Source organism: Sipha flava, unplaced genomic scaffold (assembly GCF_003268045.1).
Source record: "Sipha flava isolate LNK unplaced genomic scaffold, YSA_version1 1_pilon_pilon, whole genome shotgun sequence".
NCBI classification, from domain to species: Eukaryota; Metazoa; Arthropoda; class Insecta; order Hemiptera; family Aphididae; genus Sipha; species Sipha flava.
The window spans coordinates 5,941,628-5,967,151 of record NW_020272783.1 but is presented as its reverse complement, the minus strand read 5'-3'; the positions used below and the strand labels follow the sequence as shown (position 1 = coordinate 5,967,151).

Below are 25,524 nucleotides of genomic sequence, written 5' to 3'. Positions count from 1 at the left end.
GCGTTGCGTTGCGTCGACGTGTGTGGCTCGCGCGCGCCGTGGTGACACGCTCTGTTGCTTAGTGTGCGGGACGGCGGCGGCGGCGGCGGTGGCGGCGGCGGTGGCTACGACTACGCTGTCATGATGGTATACCAGTTCGTCGTGGTCCGCTACCACGCCGGGACCGTGCCACCGGCGGTGACCATCGGGTGAGACGCGCGCGCGCGCGCGCGCGGAGACACGGGACGCGCGAAAACGTACTCGCGCACGTTCACGGACATCGTATCGGCCGTACGCGCACAGGACGAAACTTGTTCCGCTCGGGGTGATCGTCCGCCGTGCGAACCGGGGGCAAGTAACCCCTAGGTAAGTGGCCGTTCTTCCGACGCATCGTGGAAAGTATCTTTTTTTTTTTTTTTTTATATTATTTTTACCACCACGTATTCGATTTAGTCGTTCAAGTCCCCGTCCACACTGTGTCGGTTGGTCCGGGAAAAAAATAAGCCTATGGCGCTAAGCGGATGCAGACGTTTAAAATACAAAAGCGTTATTGTCACTAGAAATATTTGCAGGTGTACGAATACAAAAAAAGGGTTTCTAAATCGCGATAACCGATTTAAGTAATTTGAGCAACGCCATCATTTTATAAAAGAAAAAAAGCGTCCTACGTCCGATTCAAGTTGCAGTGGTGTGGTTTCGTACTAGTAGGTAACTACTGCACTATACGATATACACTTGTCGGCCGTTCAGCTGTTGGATCTTTAGAACGAGAAGATATTTTTTAAATCCAAGTCGTATATACGTTCTACGGGTAGAGCACGACGAGTGGTATAGGGGTGGTGAACCTATTTTTTCCGACTCGTACTATATTGGGATTTGTCTCGATCCGTGACCGGGTTCGTCAGGCATGTAGACAATTTTTTTTTTTATGCAGAGGGAGTCTAAAAATTTGGTTCTATCCATCTAACGTATCCATGACGTATACAATAATAAATCGTTTTTAATGAACTTTCAAATGACGAGTATTTTATTTACATTTTAATCGAAAAGGATTTATGGATACGCAAACTTTTCGGCGAGTTTTACCTAATCGTGATTGGATACGCGTGAAGTACCCTTCACCCCTCGGATACGTGACTTGGTCCACGCGTGATACAGCGACGAGTCATCATAGAAGCGCTTCGACTACGAAATCTCTACCAAGTTCTCCTCGTTTAACGTGATACCTTCGGCTATTATTGGATAATACGTAAATTACATCTTTTAATTTCTTAGTCGAATTGATGTTTTTATTTTCTAAATTTTCTGAACTTACAGTTGGCCGAAATTTGCTCGTAAAAATCGTGTACACATAGATCACGGTTTTAATGTAATTTGCTTTTCATGACTAAGATATAACCTCTGAACTTCACCCTCCCTCCCGCGGGTTGTAGGTACAGGTACTCACTAGTCACGTATTACAATAGCGTAGTTCACCACGACGCGGCATGACCACATATTACGTGATTCGAAGGCTCGAGCGTCACGAAATACCCCAACGTCCTTATAATAAACATCCATTTTCTTTTTTTTCTTTTTTCATTCCCGATCCCATTGCATATACACTTTTATATCGCTTACGAATATTATAATTATTATTCAAATTGAATTTCGAAACACTACGAAATCATACGGCTTACATTCAAAAAACTTACCGTTTCGCCTACACGTGAGTTATAATGACAAATGGTTTTTTATTCGTAAGAATTATCGCGAAAATCTATGAGCGAAATAAACGAACATTATCATATTTGAGTCTTCAATTTGCTGTTCAATGTTTATCCATTCTGTGTCCAAGTAGTAATTCTTACTTCTCATTACTTCAAAATTATTTCTACGTACTTACAGAAAGTATTACGAAAAAAAAATGATTTGTCGCCATCGTGTATTGTTTTCGTGAATGTTGAATACAATTTTAAAGAAAGAAAAAAACTTCCAACAAGTTGAAGTTCTCCCTTTAAGGTTTTGTATGCGTTACAGCAACTGCTCTTGTAAAATAAGCGATTTGTTTTTTCCATTCTTAAAAAAATGTTTTACGACTTAAAAGATTTACCGGCCTCATATCATATGTACTCTTAGACTTAAATAATATTATACCTGAAAATATGGTGTAGCAAATGATTTGTATTTTAACGTGTTTGCTTTTAGTGTACAATTATGTATTATATAATATACACATTATGACGATACAATTTTTGCATAACCCATTTTTATTTTAAACACACGCCCCTTAAAAAAGCCAACCCAACTCCTGTATTGTAACGAAGATAATACTTTTTTTTTCCCAAAATGTTGGCTATATTTCTTTTCAACTATAATTCTCGAACAATAAAATTTCATTATACTTAATATAACACATTCATAGTGAATCGAATCTCATCGTATAATACTTAAAAAAATACTTAGCCATTGGTGTTATGAGTTACAATTATTGTTATATCATATTTTAAATGTAGACATTTCAGTTTAACTGCAATGTTCAGAAACACAACGTCACTTTTATTGGTTAACTATAAATCGAAAACTTATTATTGATTTTCATTTATTATTTATTTATAAAATAAATATCTACTTAAGACAGTTTTTTAGTAGTTTTGATGAGTAAATTATACTTAAACAAGTTTAGACGTGTTCGATAAGATACGTACTTAAATAACTCTTTAAATTATATCCTGTCAATAAGAACTCAAAATTATTATTTCAAATATCTTTAATTTTAAATTGTGTATATTTTTCAAAGCATGAAATTGAAACATAATTCCATAAAAATCCATTAAAAAAAAAAAAAATATTTCAGTATTATTTATTCTTTTGGAACTAATGCACTACCTATATTTACCATTTTTAAGTGGAAATTAAATATTTAAAACTATTTTAGAAAAACTCACTATCTAATCTGTTTATACTTACTTGTAAAATCTTTATAAAATCTAATACTAATAAAGAGTAATATTTTCTAAATAGCAATATTAATTTTTGTGGTAATGTACGTAGACATAATAAAAAAGTATAATAAACAAAAACGAATTTTATAAAAAAAATCTTGAATTACAATATCATAAACATATGTATAATGGATGAAAAAAAGAAATCAATATTTTATAAATGATTGTTCTAAATATATATATATATATATATATATATAAATTGTCTATTCAATATATTTAACCGTTTTTTTGTATTATTTACTCAGATGGAAAATATTTTAGCCATAGATTAAATTTATGATTATGTTACTTACGATACATTTAAAATACTTCTTGTCAACCATGCCTACATTTTTTTTTACAGCTCATAAAGTCAGTTTATTTGTATGTACGTTTTTTACCTTTCGGTATTTTTATTTTTAATGGCCTCCTATTATAAGCATTTCTTTTCATAAATTACCACTTTCTTTTTTTTTCGATGTAATTTTCTCAATGAAAATATTCCAAGAAATATTCCAACATTAAACTGATGATAATAATACTTACTATAACCTTCATTGTATTTTAAATAATTTAATATTAACAAACTGAATATTAATTTTTCCTATTAATTTTGATTTAAACTTATCTTACATTAACCGTCAAATTAAAAGATACATCATATTACACTATATTATAGTAGTAATAAAATACGGTTTACTGAAAATGTCAGTACATTTTTCATAATATTAAATCGTAGGTGATTGCTAACTATCTGCAAAGGTTTTTGTTTTTGTTAAATGTGCATGTAAAAGTTCAAGGACGAACTAAATAGTCATTAGACTACAATTGTTTTACCTAATATTTCCTATTGCAACGGTATGAGAATGGAAATTAGTTCATTTTTACTAACATACAAATAATTACGAATAATTTTTTATAATAATAAATAAATGTTTCATTTCAAACAAAATTATACAACATAATTTATTACAATATATGGTCGTTACTAGGTTAGGTTAGCTTATAAACGAAATTTATGAAAATACGTAAATAACTGGAAAATATATTTATATCGCGTTTGCTAATTTTATATTTAGTAATAATATAACTATTTTCGTTAAGAAATGGAGATTTATGTTTGAAGATGGGCGGTAATAATGTGTTGGCTTACGGTTTCTGAATTATCAGTGTTCAGAGAAATCTTTCATTTATTCAGATAATTTGTTTTAAATTGATAACCAATAAATTATTAATTTTACAAAAATCTGACTATTATCAATAATTTTAAAACTTCATATTTATTACCTTTTAATATATTAATATTTTGTATAAGTATTAACACTACCATAATATCATTATTATGATCAAATAACTATATAAAATAATTAATATTTTATGTAAATTTTTAAACCAACATCTGTTTGTTTTTAATTTTTATTTTTATAAAATCATGTGATTTTAAATAATGTAGAAGTGCTTACTAACTCTTCCAATAATCAACCGTAATGATTCATTACGGAGACTTGACGCTCTATGACGTGAGATGTGTAAATGTATTGAAACTCGTGTATTATCGTATACTAGTTAATCATTTTATTACCACGTTGTTAGTTTTTCACCTCACCATGGTTAATTATTTAATATATACGTTACGATTAAACAATTTAAGGAATTAATCAATTTCATTAGAAGTATCACAAACTACAATCGACCAAAAGAACATAATGATTCGTTTAGTAGGTTGTATAGAATTTTACGCAGAGATCACGTAGTGTACATAAAATTTAGATTACGTCCCATGTATATGAAACCATGGAATACTGATCTCCTCTGGGATTTGTTGTGTGGTTGTGTTCGGAAAATTAGCTATAATATGGTACGACGGAGACTTGTACGATCGGAAAAAGAATGGAATATTGGCAAACCGATACGAACACATTCGATAAAACCCCACAATTTGTAGGTATGTGAGTGAAATACAAATTAATAAATAATACTAATCGTTCATTGTTACGTTTGCAATCGAGTATGTTTCATTCCAATATCCAGTACGGATTATAATTGAATGGAGATTATTTTATTTTTTTTATTTTAATTTTAACTAGCGTTTATTTTATTGATTTAAGCCACAGCTATAGAAACCTACAGGAAGACAAAGAGGTACAATATTAAAATAATTCAATTAAAGTAACCAAGTGAATAGATACTTTTATAATCAACAATATATTTTAAAAATTAATAATTTAAATAAAAGAATGTATAATAATTATTCGAACAAAATGTTGTATTTAAATGTTTTTTCATCAATATATAAAATATATAAAATAAATATATAAACCGAAAAACAGTTTTAGCAATGTAGTATTCAATGGGAATCGGATACAATAATATTTTCATGCATAAAACGTAAAAATATATTCTTTGCTATGTGCAAGTATATAAAGTTACCATTTGGAATGAAGATCAGGAAAGTACGTGAACATAGATATATATATTTTTATACAGTATGTAGAATATACCTATAAAAATACATATCGTGTACACACATCCGGTCTCTTGTTGCTCGGTTTGTTTATTTATTGAAAACATAAAAGGAAAAGAGAGACAGAGAGAGAGAGACTTAGAGAGAAAATAGTCAATCTAAATCGTCTAAATTGTATCGGTAAACATCGGTATACATATAAACAACATCTGTGTACTATTTTCCGTTTTTCATATATTCCCTAGTCTTCGTAGGGATGTTGGGCCACGCACGAGTGTCTGTAAAAGGTTTCATCTGACCCAGCAAGTTCACTTCATACACTCAGTTTACCATATATCTAACACAAACAAATTGTGCACGTAGAGATATTTTGTGCAATTCAATGCACACATGTCACCTTACTCGGACGGAGGGGGGGACACTTTGGTGATGTGAATTCTTTGTTTTGCTATTTAAACTCAGATATTATTTGCACTTTTCCTCAGTCCCTCGCACGTGCGTGCCGGATAAGGTAAATGTCTTTAAAGGGCAAGTTTCGAATGCATTTTCGTATTTCATTTTATGAATCAGCCATCAAAACCATTTACATGAAAAAAAAGAAAACTGCACTTAATATATTTAATAATACATTTATCGTGCACTCGCACGAAGCCTCGATTTGTTCATGAACCCACAAACATGATGTTCTTATGTGTCATTGATATTTTATGACAATCATAATAGGTACCACAGTACATTCTTTAAATTGAATAAAATGGAAACTGTACGACTTTACTCACGATTTATTCGATAAGACCTGAGAATAAATGTATAAAATATTATTGTTCGGAAAGAGTTCACGTATGCATGTGGTTTATACACATTCGGATGAAAGTGTGTAGATACAAAATGGTTTATTGTTATACTCTGATTAGATCTCTTCAAAATTTATTTTTTATTCAACGTTACATAAGCCTGGGGTCAAATTTATTGCAATTTCAAACTAAATCAAGTTTCAGAAAAGGATTAAATATTTATTCGTGATATGACGTTTTTTCAGTCTTATATGTATTTGTTATATTTTTTTTATCACATGGAATGTCATTTTTTAATTAATTATTAAATCTTAAACTAGTGCTGAATAAGTATTAACGCTATTCGATAAACGAAATTAGAGAATCAAGCTATTTTTTTTAATAATTTTTAAGTAAGAAACTCAAAAGTTAGTATTATGCATGCGTTTCTACAAATATGCTCATAATTGTTTCTGTTTGATGAACATAAATAATTGTTTAACAAATAAAGATTAATTGTCCATCAAGTTTACTGTCAAGGAAAGTATAAGATGAGTCTTGTGATTGTAAATTATGAAAAAAAAAACAATTACTTAATGAAATGTTAAGATTTATATAATGTATTTATATAATTTTAGACATACATTTTTGTACACTTATAAATCAGATAAACGTTAAATATTATTAGACTACTGCTGTATAAATTAATTATTATCATAAGTTTCAAATAATCATAAGCATAAAGCTTTCAGTGCAAATGATAAATTATATTTGTACCAACGGAAAACGATATTTCATAAATTTTCTATCATAAATTATCCACAAACAATTGATATGAAAGCGAATACACTGAGAAATCAAAATAAATTAAATATTACAGCCGTTCCTAAATTATTATTCCTCTTGTAATTTACTTATGTTCATATTTACCGTGAAACTTATGGTTTTATCATTGAGATCATTTCTCCCTTGTTGGTGAAGAATAAGTTTTCCTAAAGTATTGCTGTACTTGTCTTACTGTATATTTATATATATTTACGATAAAAAAAAATAAATAAATAAATAAATAAATAACATATAAAAATGAATGCGAACCGCTTTATATTTGATAAACATTTTTAGATCCTGCGCGAAGTGATTCACAATGACACTTATGACATATTTTATCAAAACGTGTTCGGAAAATGATGTCAACTAATATTAACCGATCTTGATCAATGATAATCATCATTGGATAAACCAAGCTTTGGATTAAATAATTTTGTCAGTACGACGATTTGTCATTTGATTTTAAGTTTAGAACGCTAATACAATGATGGTTCGGAGAACGGTAGTTAGAAAAACGATAAAAGTATGCCACACACAGTTAAATTCAATGTTTTTTTTATTTATTTTCAGTCTACTATTGTCGAAGCAAAATTAAAATGTACAAATAACGCGTTTAAGTTCAACCATTGATACATTTTTGTCTTATGAATAAATTATTTCCATTCACCGAGTACTACTACTACATTTCCTATATAGTATTGAATAAATGTTAAACCTTGCTGGCAAGAAAAATATATTAGCTTAGTCAAACAGACATTACGATTTTGTCTGGAGTAAAGTATTTTCTTATAATTTCTCTACGTCTCGTTTCATTCGTGTCACTTTAATCCTTCAACATCTCTTTAAATCAGATGTTATTCGATGTTGCAGAACCATTTGCACATCACTATATATTTGAACGTTTCTCATATATCTCGGTATTCTAATTAGTATTATTTTTATGCCGTTCCAACTTAGTTCTCAGATAATGACTACTTGATCCTTCCACGCCTATTCCTAACAATTTTCTAATGTAAGTGCGATCGTTAGTATCGATACCGTTCAAAATTAAATGATTAATTGAACTATTCGACTAAAAGGGTGTCGTGGAATTGAAAATCAGCATATAAATTGGGTCAAATTATATCAAAAAGTCGGTAGAAATTGTTTTCTACTATAAAAATTATTTATACATCCAGTCATATTTTTTTAAGTACGAATTATTTATGAAATATCATAGTGTTTTAACCACCGAACAGTAATTTAATTTCAATTAAATATGTATCTGTAGTTAACTTAATTTATCTTTAAAGTAAAACTATGGTCATTTTGGGTTCCAAATGTTTGAATAAAATATTTGGAACACAAAATAGTAATTTTATTATTTTATACAAATCTTGGATATCAGTACGGGGATAAGGTAAAAAATTACTTGGAACTTATTATACAAAAATAAAAAGCAAACAAAAGAACACCTAATTTAATAAACAACCTCTTTGGACGTTTATATTTAATTACACTTCTACAATTAAACTTATTTCTATAACAAGTATATTCATCTAAAAAGCAGCTGTCCAATATAAACATGTATAAGTACATATTCTAAATAAATATATAAGTATTTTTATGATATGTGACTATAACAGAAATAAATAAAATAAAAATTAAAATCTAAATTTAATACTATTTATTCCTTGGTGCTATATTTTTTACTAGTCCCTGAATATTTAAAATAACTTCATAACGTGGTGGTGAATATACTTTTTTTTCTCGTCAGAATTCACGAGAATTCTGTAAAAACTATTGAACTAAGTTTATCATATTACAAACAATTGTAATTGAATAATAGTTAAAACTTAATGAATGGGGTAACCGCAACATTGCAATAATTTTCGATACGTGTTAATATATTACTCTCGTACATGAAAAAATATTTTCAAGATTATTCAGCATGGCCTTGTAGGTGAGTAATATTCACAAATAACACTTATGTATATACACATGAATGTGTTTTATTGGGTACAAATAAAATATTAATAAAATACAGAATAAAGTATCAGCCACAAAGTTGCAATATCCATTTATTATATAGTGTGGGACCAAGTTATTTTTGGTACTACACAACTTTGATTAGTTATGCTAATGTTGGAAAGGTTGTGATCGTAAAATACAACTTGTGGTGTACCACGTGAAATCCAGAACGGAAAATTAAAAAAAAAAAAAAATACTTTTACGTAATACAGTTCTGTATGTATATTTTTTTAAATTTTAACATGAATATTTTTCTTCTTTTTTTTTTTTTATAATATAAATTTCGCAACGAAAATTGATAATAAATTACTATTTTTATAAATAGGTGCTATTGAAAAATAAATTATCATTTACATAAGAATTCAAGTTCTCCATGAATACTGGTGTTTGTATAGATTTACAAATCGGTGTACCTATCTGGGTTATAAGTTGCACGTTTGTACAAATGGTTTATCGGTTATAATGTGCAACGTTTCTATCGACACACTTAAACACTGCATAAAACTGTAAAAGCAACTATAGTTTTGTTGAAAATTTAACAAAAGTACTTAAGCAAACACTACGAGGTTGGGAACTATACACGATTCACGTTGTTTTGACGTACAATAACATATATGTTAGTAATTTAGATTTATCGAATATTCCCAAGTGAAATGAGTTCACCTTATTTTTATGCTGTAGATCATTTTGTATCTGAGAAGTTTTATAGGTAGTGGAAGAACGAACGAATCGTTTTTATGCTACCTGAATAGTTGATAAAATTTTATATTAAAAGATAAATGTTCGTAATTCGAAAACCTTATTGATCTTTATGCCAGCGATTAGTAAATATGACCCGTGTACCCGATTGTTCGCCAATAATAATAATATTATCAAAACATGTGGGACAAATATAATAAATACCTTAAAAAAGTATTTTGAATAATGAAGGATATCGATTTGACAATATTATACCTTCGTATACTGTTGTTATTTACTTTTACGGAAAACCGTCGAAGTAGCCCTTAGGAGATATTTAATAACTTTAGCATAAAACATGAAAAATTATAGTTTATTGGGTAAAGAAATAAGTATGAACGTTTGAACTTCAATGTTAAAATATTCTATTAATGATTCACTAATATGGTAAACACGAAAAATTAACCCAGGTAACTTATGATTAGCTGTATAATTTTGCCAACTACTAGTGGATTATACGATTCTCATTCGTCTGGTTAAATGTTTAATTTGAAAAATCGAGGCATATAATAAATGTCTCTTATATTATAGTTGAAGTGTTTGGATAAGATTTTTATTAGTACTCTACCTCCGATCATTTATATCATTTGAGTTGAACGTAAAAAATATTTTTGTAAGATTTCGGTGCTGTTAAAAATATACCACTCTTATAATACTTTGAAATCGTACATTGAACTTTGATCGAAAATAACAGCTAGGTTTCTGATGCCTGTATAATGAATAAGATAAAAGTTATTCTACATTCTCATCATGAGTGCTTGGAAAATGAGCAGGTAACATAATAGCGATACAAAAGGCACAGTGGTCTATGATTATATGTATTGTATACTATTGCGTTGAATATTTGTAAATTAGTTAAAAAATATATGTAATAGTAAGTACAATTTAGCTTATTAACGATTTATTAAGATTTATAAAAAAAAAATGAAAATTGTGAGAACTAATCAACTTTAAACTATTGTTATAACCTATTATCTGTTGTAAGCTGTAACAAAATAAATGGAATGCTTATTATTATTTTATGTAAGCGATATAAAGAGAATAATCATACTAGATCTATTGCTCAATTTTTCATCGCCAGTCGACAGATGTCATAATACGTTTAATCATTCCCGGATAAACACACCGGTCAGACAGATATCTATATAAGCGTCTGGCGTCTGACAGTATGATAAATATTTGGGATCATCAACAAGTGTAAGCTAATGTAACAGTAGAAGTTGTTCAAAATGAAAAAATCTTCCAGTGCTCATCTAAAAGCTACGGCTTACAAAAACCACTAATCATTCCATATACGAGTATTAATATTATTTACAAGAAAGATTAAAAAAAAAAAAAAAAATCATCGAAAAAAACTAGAATTTTTATACATTAAATTATTCACTCATTATTGGATTTGGATCTAGTGTAAAATTTCCTAACAATTATTTAAAAAAAAAAAAATGTTTTGTTTGCTGTCCTTCGAAAATGTAAGACTTTAATAATGCCAATATTTCGTTTGATATGTGTAGATGCGTGTTTTAAATAATATGGTTCAAAACTATTAAGTTTCATGTTTTTTAAACATTTAAGACTTATGGGTTCTTTATAAGTTGGCATCATACAACCGAGACATTTTCCATGATAAATATATTGCTACACGCATTTCAAAAATCATAAATGTTAATGAAAAAATTAGCGACAAAAAAACTTGAAAACTCATTGAATATGGTGATAAAATTATACAATTAATATTGTACTGAAATTTTAATCGCACATTTTTGATTTCAAAATATACCAGATCAATAAAAATAAATCAAGTGATATTATTCTAATATGAAAATTTTCACAAAGATTAAGACATTTTAGTGTATTAGCACAAGTTTTTACACCAAAATGTTCAGATTCGATTTTTAATTTTATATGAATAATTTTTAAAGAATTTTTTTGACATTTTCAGATAATTAATTTTATAAATTTGACCAAGTAAACCTGAAGGGAAAGAAATATATTTTTAAACATTACAAATATAGAGCCCAAAATAGGCAAAATTATTTCCAAACACGTATTATGAATGGAATAAAAAAAATTATAATATATGCAAAAAAAAGTAAGTATTAAAAACGAATAAAGAAATTTAAAACTGTAAGTCAATGGAAAAAGTTACTATTTTCCCACGAAAATCAAACCTAACATTTCGGTGCAATCGTAGTGTCCGATAATATTTTGCAGTTTTCCGCGATACTGCTAGGAAATTTTAAAAATAATAATTTTAATGTCGGTACCACCTGTGTCCAATTTCCCATCTAAAAAAGAACTGTATTATATTTTTATTGACATACTCTTTTTGTTCGTATAAACTAACAAAGTAACTATATTTTTATTCATAATTTTCCTCGAAATCTAAAATGTTGCAGCAAAATCAATAAAACATAATAGAACTAGGATCAAAAACTAAAAAAAAATATAATACACTTGTTTGCACCATAGTTAAGTTTATTTGTACAAGAATGGTTTATCTATTTTACTTTAACACAAATTGCAAAATGTTTTTTCAATATGAACACTGTTTTATTTATAAACGCAGTAGGTATATTCCCAGATATGATCTATTATACAAGACAAAATGATTATATAATCTACAAGCTTACGAGGCTAGGTTGTATTTTAGCCACCATCGTAAAAAAATATCTTTTCAATGATACAACATATCGAGCTGTATAAAAAAAAAAGAGTTGAAGTAGGATTGATTAAGTTTTTATCATTGGACTACGTAGAACACGGAAATTTTATATTATTCCAATACATTATTCGAATGTGATAATTTTTTTTTAAAGTTTCATTGTTTATTTTTTTTATTTAAACACTTATGGCTAATGAAATTATAGTGATAAATTACGGGTTTGTGTGAAAAACTAGTGACATTTACGTTAATAATAAGTACAATAATATTAAGGATAGAGTTGAGTATCCACTGTACGTAAATGCATTGCGTATAACTCATTCTTTAATGGTTCAGTTTCTTCAATAGACACTATTCTAATAAAAATTAATTATGTACACCGTATGGATATGGACTAGAATTATTTAGAAAAAAAAAAGCAACTGTACTATATTCAATTGTTACGGGAAACATTCATATTTTGATTCTGTACATTACTCGTATTTCATGACATTCGGTAAACCTACGGTAAAAAATAATATAAATGATTAGGGTTGTTAAATGGGCATTTACGTCATTGTACGGTGTTTATCTTAATTTGAAAACCATCTGGAGAACGTTCATATATTATGTTCTCCGCTGTACACCTAAAAACAATATGTCTAAAAACGTTTGAAAATTGTTAATGAGTAGTACGAATGACATATTATGACAAAGAGTAACGATAAAAAATGAATTGAATGAACGTAAATTATTAAATTTTTTTCGTTATTTGCAAATATTTAACTACTGGAAAATACATTATCTTTTAAAATATTTACATAATATTTATATTTTGTTTTTAATTATTCAATTAATGAGTTTCCGTATTTTTCAGACGGATGAAACCATTTTCACAAAATTAATTATTATTTAAAATACATTTATAATAAATAGGTACTATGAAATTTTTACTCTGAATTATAATTTTAAGTAATTGATTATAAAACACAATTCTAAATAACACGCCATCGTAATTATATTTCACTTATTATTTTTTCAAATAATAATTTTCATTACTTTAATTACTGTATCTACATATGAATTAAAATAAAATATTTTTATAAAACTGTCGATTATTAACTCCCATGTTTATAATAATTTATACACGGTTTTTATTTTTGCACTTTTAACTGCAGAAAAATAATGAAATATTGAAATTTTAATATTAAAACAGACGAATTCTATGTTATTTAAAACGTACAAAACCATGAAAGACCACGATTACAAAATATTGATGAATTTATATATATATATAAATACAATATCCATCGTCGAAAAATGTAAACCCATCTAACCGTGCACACAGATATTTGTACAAATAGTACGCACGAATTTTATGTCCAATTTTGATAATATCAATGACCAATTATTGTAGGGAAGTCTACACCAGCACTATATAGAAATGGTTAAATGTGTACGGAACGGTATTTAGACAAACGACCAAAGAAAATCTATACATAACACTTTGGAACATACAATTTGTTCGACACCTTTCACCCTTCATATCCTTGCCTCCTGAATTTGATGAGTCACATTAGACACTTACCCTAGCCGTGTCGATTAGAAAACTCCGAGTCATAAATCTCTTAAATTAGTCGGTAGAAATCAAAGCCAGGCCCGCAAGGTGACACTATTTTTTGAATAAATGTGTTTCGTATTCGCTGTAAATTGACGGTTTCCAACACAAAGCACTGTAGTGTTCTGCACGGTCCGGTCTGTATCAGTCCGGACTTATCGTATAAAAATATGTGAAGGATCGATTCGGTCCAAATCAATATTTTTTGAATAATTTTGGTCCGGTCCTGGTTTAAACTATAATAATTTCGGTTCGGATCGGTTTCTAATATCTAATATCAATTGAACAATGATTTAAAATTATAAAGAAATTATTTGTAAAATTAATAACACGAATATTATCATTATGGCCCATGGGAATCAATATTTTACCCCAGCACCGTTGTTTTATATAAATTGCATAGATAATACATATGCATTATCTATGATAAATTGTATGTACTATCTTGTATATTGTATATATCTCAAAGATGTTCATAGTACCTATTGGCTATTAATAATTTATTATCGAACATATTTTCAAGAAAAATTATTAATATTCTCGTTATGGTGCGGGTAACGTGGAATATTGTGGAAGTGCCATGCGGTGCCACGCCGTCCAAATATATAAATGTATACAACTACCAAAGAAATACTCGCACATTATGATCTTGATTTATATTAATTATAGTTTATCTATACATTATTTTGGGGAAACGGAGATTGAAAATGAAACGAGCACTTATAATTTCTATCCATTCTTGTCGATGATGCCGGTAAGCGGTAATACTTGCAAAATAGTCGATTAGCCACGCCAGATAGCAAGTAGTTCGATATTTCCACGTAAAATTCTTTATAAAATAATACTTAATAATGAGATAAACACGAGTATCGAATAGTGTAGTATATATATATATATATATATACACCTAATACACCTATACTAAAATATAAATTTACTATAGTCCATTTTTATGGTGCAATATTTTTTTAGTTTGGATCGTTTGTCCGTTCTATCATATTATGTTATACTTAGGGTCTTGTATGGTAGAAAAAAAATAGGTCCACGGTCCAAACCGATCTGGTCCATAAGCTTTTACAGTCCGAAATGTATTAGTTCGGACCGGCGGTCCGGTCTCGGTCCACAAATTATTTTAAATTTTCAGTCCGGTCCGGTCTAAAATTAAATATAGCAATCGGTTCAGTCTGACCTCATTATTTTTTTAACATTTTCAGTTCAGTTTGGTCCCTAAAATTACGGACCATGCAGAGCATTACAGCACTGATTACGTAAGAATCCGATCATAAGACTGAACAGCTCTAAAAACACGATTATAAAGTACATGTATCTAGGTACCAACGGTTATACCCGTAACTTGAAGTATTACCTCATGACGCTTTCATATGGTGAAACTTTATTATACTTAAAAAAATTGTTCGTATTCTTTTTACCAGCGTATTTATACGAAACGTTTTGTTTGGAAACGGTTTCAGGCGTTTTATAATAAAAAGTTAACGATTGATTAGTTATAAAAATAAAACATTCCTAATAAAAAAATCGTAATGTTTACTCGTGATGTTGACTAAGTAGTATACAAATATAAATATATTATATAAATAGTTGCATATAAGATTGACAACGTGCCAGAATTAGATCAAATGCGTTCAAATGGCACAAAATGTCCATGGTAAAAATAATGTAGATATTTGTCAATGCTAATATTTTATGTACACATATATTAAATAAATCATAAAATAATTTTTTTGTTATATTTGAGCGTGTTTTCAACGGTAAAACGTACGTGAAATCAAATAAATAAAAAATGATTGTTTATTTTATTTTTTAACTTTACACTTGTTAAATGGATATAGTCTAAGAATATCAAACACGATATTTATCACGGATTGCGACATGCGAAAAAAACCATTTTTAATTCGATAAAATATCGTGTACAAAATTACTTTTGGAAAATTCTATGCGTGTAGAACTGTAATCCCGAAGTGATTATGAACACTTTTTTTATTTTATTTTTTTTTTTTTAATGCATTTGTTTTTAGTTTTTATTGAACTCATTTTGCTTTCGTGATTTTTAGTTAAAACAAGGTTCAACAAAAAGAAACAAAATTTCATCATGTTATTGTTGGATTAAAAACTTGATAAATAATTAATTTGTGCAGCTATAATTTGTAATCAGTAACGCACGGCAATACAATTATGTAACATAATGTCCTGCTGATATTTTGGTTTAGTTTTGCACGGGGTTGCAGGTTGTTAAATAATATTATTAATACATAATATTTATTGAAATTAATTTTTGTATTACAACTAAAATCGTAATATAATACAATTAACATGAAACTGCTATTGGCAACCCGCAGTCCGTGGGCCGCATGTGGCCCGCGAAGCAATTTTTTATGGCCTGCATAAAGGTGGTTAATTTTTGTGTTTTATTTTTGTTCAATGTTTAATCTATAGTCATAGTTACTTTTCGTTTGTAGCGATTAGTATTACATCGTGATTACGTCCGTACGTGTGACTGTTTGCGTTTATAATAGTTTCATTTTACAAGTAAATCCAAATATTATGGCGACTAAAAGAAGAAAAACTTGTGATGAACATCGTTTTTTTAATAATTCTTGGGTTGATTTATACTTTTTCGTCGAAAACAAAGATAAGCCATTATTTTTAATTTATCAAAAAATTAAATATTTTCTTAAAAGCAATTTTTTCCAGTAACATTCTTATTTTTTACACTCATATTTCTATGTAAAATAATCAAATATAATAGCAATACAATTATTAGTATATATCATATGTTAAAATTTTTTTTTTAATGTGGCCCTTGATAAACATTTGAAAAAAAAATATGGCCCGCGTGGTTCAAAAGGTTGCCAACCCCTGCAATAGACAAAAACATTTAAATCGAACGAAATGTTTATATTCACAAAGTAATATAATCATTTCAGTTTAAAAGTATGAAAATATATATTCAGCCAATTATGACCTGCGGACCATAATCGATGTGGATCGCTCTAAGATGTAGGTTACCTACAACAATAATACAGGCCTAAATGAGACATTTTAATGTTTATCTTTATAAGTATAAGACAGAAATATTAATTCAACACACAACCCATGTATAAATAATAATTAATAATTAATTTTGTTTATGATTTTTACTTATCTCGGTGAGCTCAGCTCGTGTTGTCCGAAACGAAGGGTAAAACGCTATAGGTGGTTAACGTGCACGATTGGTCACCAATCCAAAAACGTTTGTCGCTAATGTTAACAACAGAGTTATTTTCATCGATTCACTACACCTCATCCGTCCACTAACTCTCATTAGTAACCGGTTAACCGTGAATAGACGAACATCTACCGCGGGTACCTCTAATTTACATACCGCATAACGTGTGAGTACATTATAAATTATTATGCTGTACGATTATTGACGTGATATGTCGTTACCGGAATTGTTTTCAATTCAATTTTTATTTTTTGTTTGAGTACGTTATTTGCAATTCCGTTACATCGTAGTTATTACAACACTATCTTAACATCAGTTATTCGAAGTATAAACCATAATCGACCGAATGGAATATTTTTATCATCATTTTTAGCTTCATACATAGTACACTTTATGTTCGAAACGCATTCGTGACGTCCGTTTCACCGTGTAACATTATTATGAGTATAACGTTAAACTGTCAATTTGTTACATCATAACACATTATAATATTATAATAAACATAATATCGATAACAGTAATGTTCGGTAATCAACGACGCTAATGCGATGCAGGGATTTCGTTGGATCCGGACTTTAACGTAAATGGACCATTAAGAAAACAACACACGATAGTGTGCAGCGTGACGACGAAAAATATCGATATCGCCGTTACGTTATTATTTACAGCCATTTTTCAGACCGTTGGATCCGGATAGCGACGACACTGAAAAACAGATAGTATCACTAGTACGTGTATTATTGAATTTAGAATAGTATCAGTATAAGCCATCATTTTGAAATAGTTGGAAGCGACTGCATGGACGTCGCAGTAATCGTTTGCGTTCAACTAGATCGTAACAGGTTTGCAACAACGGAAAATTAATTAGGTTAGACGTTTAATTGTTGATGTAAATCGTTTAACTGTTGACGTTTAACTGTCTTATCGTCGAAGAGCTGTTTTTTATCAAGTTCAATGCGAACCAGAAACGTGTGGTGGCTGCGCGGTCCATGGCTTAGGTGCTACCCATTTTTACAACATGATAGCGTATCCGTGTATTTTAAGACCAATATGTACACTTAACATTATTAACGTACAACGTGCCTGCAATATTATTATTATTATTTATTTATCATGTGATGTATGCGGTGGTGAGTTGTTTTCAAACGACACGAATGTACACATTCTAAAAACTCTCGAATCTTCAATTTTCAAGTTTAAGGCGTACACTGTTCAAATGCGTTTCTTGCGTACGTACTCGAAAATGTTATTCGTGTAAGACACACGCATAATATATAGTATATATATGTGTACATTATAAAATATGCTAATTTAGTTGGTAACCCAACCGAGTTCCCATTAATTTCCTCTTTCAGAGCTTTATACTAGGTTTTTTTTTCTTTTTTTTTTAATACGTGACTGACATCGCAAATCTCGAATGAAAAATGCATAGCGAATTGGTTACTACATCAGTTGTGCTGGAGGATGAGTAAAATGTATCATCATGTATCTATATATATATATATATATATATATATATATATATATATTAATTGTAAAATTTAATCTTTAAATAATAATTTCCTATAAACTCACCTGTGATTTTATGGCTACTTTTAGGCCATTGATAATATTATCCTTATTGATTCGTCGTTGATTGCATAATCATATTAAAATATATTGTCACAAAGTATTTTTGATACTATAAGATATTATGTTTATAATTTATGATTACAACCACATATTTTATCATATTTAATTGAACATATTTTTCTTTTTTTTTTTCATTTGTATGTTTTATAATTTTTTTTATTGATTTACTGAATATCAAAAAATATTAAAGTTAACATTTTTCAAGACATATTTTTTATAAAAATGCCAATATTTAAGCAATTGTATAAATTAAATTGTATTTTCATTAAATGTATTATTTTTATTAGACATTGAAAATGAAAAAAAATTAAATTATTAAAACACATAATACCGGTTAACAAGAAAAATCATGAACAAAAGTGATATCGTCTACCTAAAGGTATATACATACTTATGCTTATATTTATAAATATATAATAATATAATTTATATTCATAATAATTTCCATATATTAATATTTATTTATTAACTGTTATGTGAAAGTAGAGTATCTAGTTTTCTTTCAAAAGCAATATGTTTTTTTTTTTTTAAATTCATTAGAAAGGTCAACAAATCAAATAAAATATCCAAACTATTTGTATAAAGATGACCCTTCAAAATACTTCTACACAAAATACGAGACTCTTTGGAGGCTTTTAGGAAATTAGTTTTTGCTTACGTCCACATTCATCTGCTTTCACTGTTACTTTAGTCACGAATTGCTACCTGTGCAAATTAATAAAGATATAAAATGTAATCATTTACAAAATATCTATCCGATCTAATCATTCTAATCACAATGCTATTCAGTTATTGTAATTGGTATAAATACATTTTAAGAAACAAATTCTCTTGTATTCAATTTAGCTCGTTATGCTTTGTAGTCAAATGCGTTTACTCGGAAACTGTATTGATTAAGCGTTATCTACTCGTATTAATATATTTTTAAATGATTACCTCCGACGTCTTTTGCATATTAAAAATAATAAAATACATCAAAGTACAACTGTGTTTAGTCACAAAGACACCACCATCCATGTGTACAAATATAAGATACCGGCTTGTGATAATAATTACAAGACGGTATAGAAAAACTAATAAGTTTTTCCATAAATATGAGTAAATACGCGTCACCCGTTATCAAACTTTTATCATAGTATATTATACATTTTGACGATTGGACACTAAGAAAAAAGTACCGTTTTCCCTCGTCTATATCGTGTACTAAGTCTAGACAACAACTAAATGTCAATGAGCTGCGATGATTCCGGAAAAGTCGATATGAACAACAGTATTAGGTATTTGATTTATTTTTCACGTCCCTGTCTCAACGGTAAGATACCGATGGTACATACCAAACAGTTTTTCTTGTATGATACGTATTTCATTTAATCGTTCGTAGTCGTTTTTTTCTGCGATGTATTCTACAATCTCACGCGAAACATTTTATAGAGGGAGGAAGGATTATGGTTTTTCTTCGTATCCGAAGTCTTCTAAAAAAAGAACTATACTATTGAGATGCAATGAAAAGAAAAAAAAAATTGCTGTTAAAATAAGTTATTGGTAAATAGTATAAATGTTATTAGTACAACGCACGGAAATCATGCAAAGCAACTTTTATCGAAACATTTTATTTAACATGTACTCGTATATTTTGACGCAACGAATTCCAAATATAACTACAGAAATAGTTGGGTTTCTTTAATCTTTATTCAATGACTTTGACATGAACAGTATACGAACATGTCAACTAACGTTCACCCCTCCACCCTCCCACGACTATTTCTCTTCCTCGTGGCAGTGATCCGTTCCACGACCGGCTTGCACTATTAAGTGAATTATTTACATGAAGATTCGCGCAAAAGCGTTTCCGTTAAGTAACCGGTACTTTCGCACTGCTGTACACCGGTCGGTTTCTATTTGACTCCTCGGTCGAATCGTATAATCACATTCGGAAACTGTTGGATCGTCAAAACTATTTCGATTAAAATTGCAATTATTATTATTTTTTAATTTTTTTTTTCTTTTAATCCTTTTTCCCAATTCGTTCGGATATCCGGTGCACACCCATTACCTAAACATTCATACGTGAACACATTAGTTCTACGACTGTAACATTATCATTATAATCATTTTTTTTTTAAGGTGTGACTTAGCGTGTGCATTGGAATGTGACGACGGCTAAACAAGAGCATCGCGTGTGATAAGCAGCAGGAGGGTGTGCTATGCTAGCCGCCCGCAACGTTCTGCTCCTGTTGGTGGCCGGTTCGTTTCTCGCCGTGTCAGTCCTCACGCTGCCGCAACAAGATGAAGGTAAGTCTCATAGTTACCCTTATCGGTATTATTATGATTGTTCAAAGTAATAATGTACTTTGTTTAATAATAGAAATAAAAACGCAGGTTATGTACGTGCGACTATACACATTACATTTTTATTCATTCAAACAACTTTAATTTTCATCATCAATACGATTATTATTACTGATAAGGCTAACCAATGTATTTTACATTATTGGTATTCAACGTGCATGAACGATAAAACACTGCTCGTGCGACCGTGTCAACGGTCAAACAAGTTATAAACTCGTTAAATAGCAGTTGGACATTAGGGTGGTTTGAGTTACGAGAAACCCGATACTAAAAAAAAAATTTAGCGTATGATGCATTTTTAATGTGCTTCGGATAGTAATAGTATTAGAGAAAAAACCGAGACAAGTGTTAATAGATATAAATGAGTGACGAAGAAAACTCGGTAAGTAGAATGACTCTAACTTAAATGTAAATCACGTAGCCTATACCGAAATAATAGTTAAATAATAATAAATAGTGTAATGTAATTATTTTCACTAGTCAAATCATTTTTATCCTCGTGGTTTTCAGTTAAACAGTATAAAATAGTGTATATGATTTGAATATTATCGAAAACACTATTCAAACGCTTATTTATCATTTTTAATAATTTGCTTTTTATCGTTTAACATTCATAATAATCATTTTTATCGTCTGTTCACTAATAAACCATCAAACACTATAATTGTTGATTGCACATGCGGCACGGATGCGAGTTGATCAACATTTTTTTCGTAAAATCTATACTTTTGTTTTATTCATAAATAAGAACAAACGCAATGACCCACAGTTATGATGAAAAAAGAAATATTCAAAATTATTTTTGCCCAAATTTAAAATGGTTACTCAGTATGAGCAATGAAACATGACCGAACTCAAATATTAAGTAATTGGAAAATTCGATCGATCTTTTGAATAAGAAAAAACTCCACGAATGTCATCAGAACATGCGTGCGCGCGTCATAAGTTTTCGAGGCAGTTTACTGAAAGTGCGCGAGTCCTCCATATGACTCCCGATGAGACTCCCGATGCATGAATCCCGATTCGACTCGGTCTGACTGAAATGTTCAATGTTCACCTCGAGACGTCAAAACACGCATTTTACGACGATTATAATTTGTCATAATTAGGGTTAGGATTTTAAGGTACTTAAAATTACATAAATATGCGCTATAATATTACCTTAAAAATCGCTAAATAAGCTCTAAAAATATGCAATAAAAACATCAAAATATGCAACAAAAAAAAAAAAGGAAATTTATTATTTAACAATTTTGTACAAGCACATGAGACAAATGTGAACTAAAGATGTTAAATTGGTAAACTATTCACTTTAATGAACTATTCTGAACTGTTTCAGTATCTGTAACTTAATAGTTCACAGTTCGAAAAAACTTGGTAGCATTATAGAAATGAAATAGTTCGCGAACTTCTTTAACAATTCTCTGTGGTTCGTTGTTCGAAATCCGGTAAATTTAAACAGCTGTTTACAATTAGATAACAAATATTTAATTTCCCATAAATAGTGTGAACTACTACTGAACTGTGCAGTGCTGTACTATTAATGATAAAACGAATTGTTAATTTCCAAACAATATCAATATTATCGATATAATTATTGAACTAGGTGAACTTAAAAATAGTTGATTTGAACTATTTATTTGAATGAACTGTGAAATAATGAACTATTCAGAAATGATCAAAACTTTCCATCTTTAATGTGGACTGTATAAAACTAATTCTACACTCGTTCGTTGATAATCGACTATTAGTAGATTTAGTAAAAATCGATAAAAAAAAACCCAATAAAATCAGCAGATAACAAAAATTAGAACCAAGTAACTTAAACGAAATCATATTATACCAACCTTCATATCGCCGCTGTAATTGTACAGCGTTGTATCACCGTAATCTATCAATTTACTTAATCTATACATTTATAATTTAAATGAAAATTTAATTTAAAATTTTGAATCTTGAAAAATCGATCGAAATAAATCAAAAAACACGTTTACCAAAATAAAATTTCATGAAATATGCCCGATTTTGATTAAAACAGAGGTAAAATTAAAAAAAAGGCTCAAAAAATCCCCAAAAAAAAAAAACACTAAAAACTAAAAAATTCTAAATATGCAAAAAAAAGCAAAATAAAATATTTTATTTGAGTTCTCTGTATCATGGAACACATTTTTAGCTTACTCTGCTATTTTTTAAGCATCTCATAAGAAATATGTAAATGCTATAAAATCCTAACCCTGGTCATAATCATACAAATCAAAATATTGTACATTAAAAAAGAAAAAACTGTGCCCGAAAAGCAAAAGCTTCCTCAAATACTTAGATGCTCGCACATAGAACGTAACGTTGCAATATATCTAAATGTGTAATAGTTATTATACTAGTACAACTATGTAAGATCAACATCAGTCAGCTTTCGAATAACATACGTAACTTGAGCAAATCCGTAGGTACCAATTTATACGAAACATATGAGATATTGAAGAGAACGTTTGTTTTTAAGAGTTGCATACGTTGAATGGCGATTTCGATTTATTTATTTATCTATGCGGGGAGGGGGTAGGGGTCGTATTCAATTCCAATGTAACGGCGTACGTTTACATCGTTGTGTACCCGTATCGTTTCGCTCACGTGACCTGCACGGGTCGCTCCGGATCGCAATTATTTCGGACACGTTCCCCGACGCACTTGACGGGTTGACCCGTCGTCCCCATTGAATAGTACACACCGTCGGGTCTCTCACCCCAAGCGTACCGAATATCGTCATCATCCCATTACTCCCACACTCAACCTGTCATGACGGCCAATCTCATTGAACACGCCGGCTCGTCCTACCCGTTTATTTGTATTCAAGTCGAAAGCACACGGCGCGCGTGTACATGATATTTATATGCAATACACCACGAGCGGAAAGGGTATGCCAATAAGTCGTCGTTAAGACATTTCTACGCACCAATTATTGTATTCGTCCGCCACGTATGGTTTTCGTAACTCTTCCGAGGTAAGAAGCAATCTGGTAAAAATTAAAGTGTTCAAATTTAACGTGAAATATTGAGCAACCACGTATTTTTGTTAGGAAAAGAGTATCTTTGCACTAGTGATGGGAAGAAATTCAATTTTTCTGAAGATCGAAAATCGGAACATGATACATACTGAGGCACGAAAACGAACTAGTTTATAGAATAATAAAAGAGAAAACTGAAGGTATGAGTGACCGAGGATTTCATTAGTCGAGCAAATGATCTCCGATGCTCGACTGTCAAGCTAAATGAAACTAAATAGATTAGTCGGTAACATGAGAGGATGGAGATCACGTGTTCGACTGCGAAACCATCGATATAATTGTATACAAGAAGTGAAAGGTTTATATATATATATATATATAATAAAAGATACAAACAATAATCATTTCAAGATGAATCTGAAATAAACTTAGGAATGTATGCATTAAAGCGAAATAAAACTATGTTCTTATGAAGATTAAGAAAAAATCTAAGGAATATCTAGTAAAACCAAAGTTTAATAGTTTGTATTTTTTAATTTCTTAAATGTGCACGGTTTAACGTTTTAAAATAAAATCTAAATTTGAATATCTACATTTATTTTCACGTTATATCGTTACAACGTACACATCGTCTATACATTTCGCGAACACTCAAATGTGTACAATACTATAAAGTTAACATTATATTACTTTTGCATGGAATAACAACTAAGACGGATTCAGTCAACGATTAATGTATTATTATTGTTCCAACGTAGACCCCGTGGTCCGATGTTGCCGTTTTAATTGACTGGCGGGACCATCTCTTACCTTCACTTCCAAGCCCTGTTGGCGCGGTTTATATCATATAATATACTACTTGATGTTATCTATGTACTTATCTAATCGGTACAAGTAATAATTTAAGATCTGTATGTGGATTATATTACGATATACCGGCTAAACTCTAAACTTATTTACTCATATATCTAAGATGTAATACCTATATTACATAATACTAAATGTATGAACGTAACATTTATATGCAGACTCCATTTTTAATGAGGTGTCCATCAGCTTTCCTGAAAAATTCTAGCTATTTTACAAGCAATATACCTACTGAAAGAAAAAATATCTGGCTTATTTTTTAGGCTCTTTATATTTTCATTACTTATTCATTTTTCTAAATATATAACAATATAATAAATGGTCATGGAGAATATTATGCACTATTACGACGAACTGATTATCAACGAAATGATGATTGAACGAAATACCGCTTAATGACCTATTTATTAATTGTTATACTTTTATTACGAT

The 25,524-nt window shown here is 29.7% G+C and overlaps 1 protein-coding gene across 2 annotated transcripts in view; it reads left to right on the top strand.

Annotated features, from left to right (window-relative positions):
* Positions 1–6: 6 nt before the first annotated feature.
* LOC112682101 overlaps positions 7–25,524 on the top strand; it is a 78,745-nt gene continuing 53,227 nt past the window's right edge. For both annotated transcript variants that reach the window (XM_025552582.1, XM_025552581.1), the window contains exons 1-2: positions 7–345; positions 21,000–21,167. In XM_025552582.1, the coding sequence (XP_025408367.1) occupies positions 21,080–21,167 (88 nt within the window). In that variant the 5' untranslated portion in view covers positions 7–345; positions 21,000–21,079. The remainder of the gene's footprint in view (positions 346–20,999; positions 21,168–25,524) is intronic.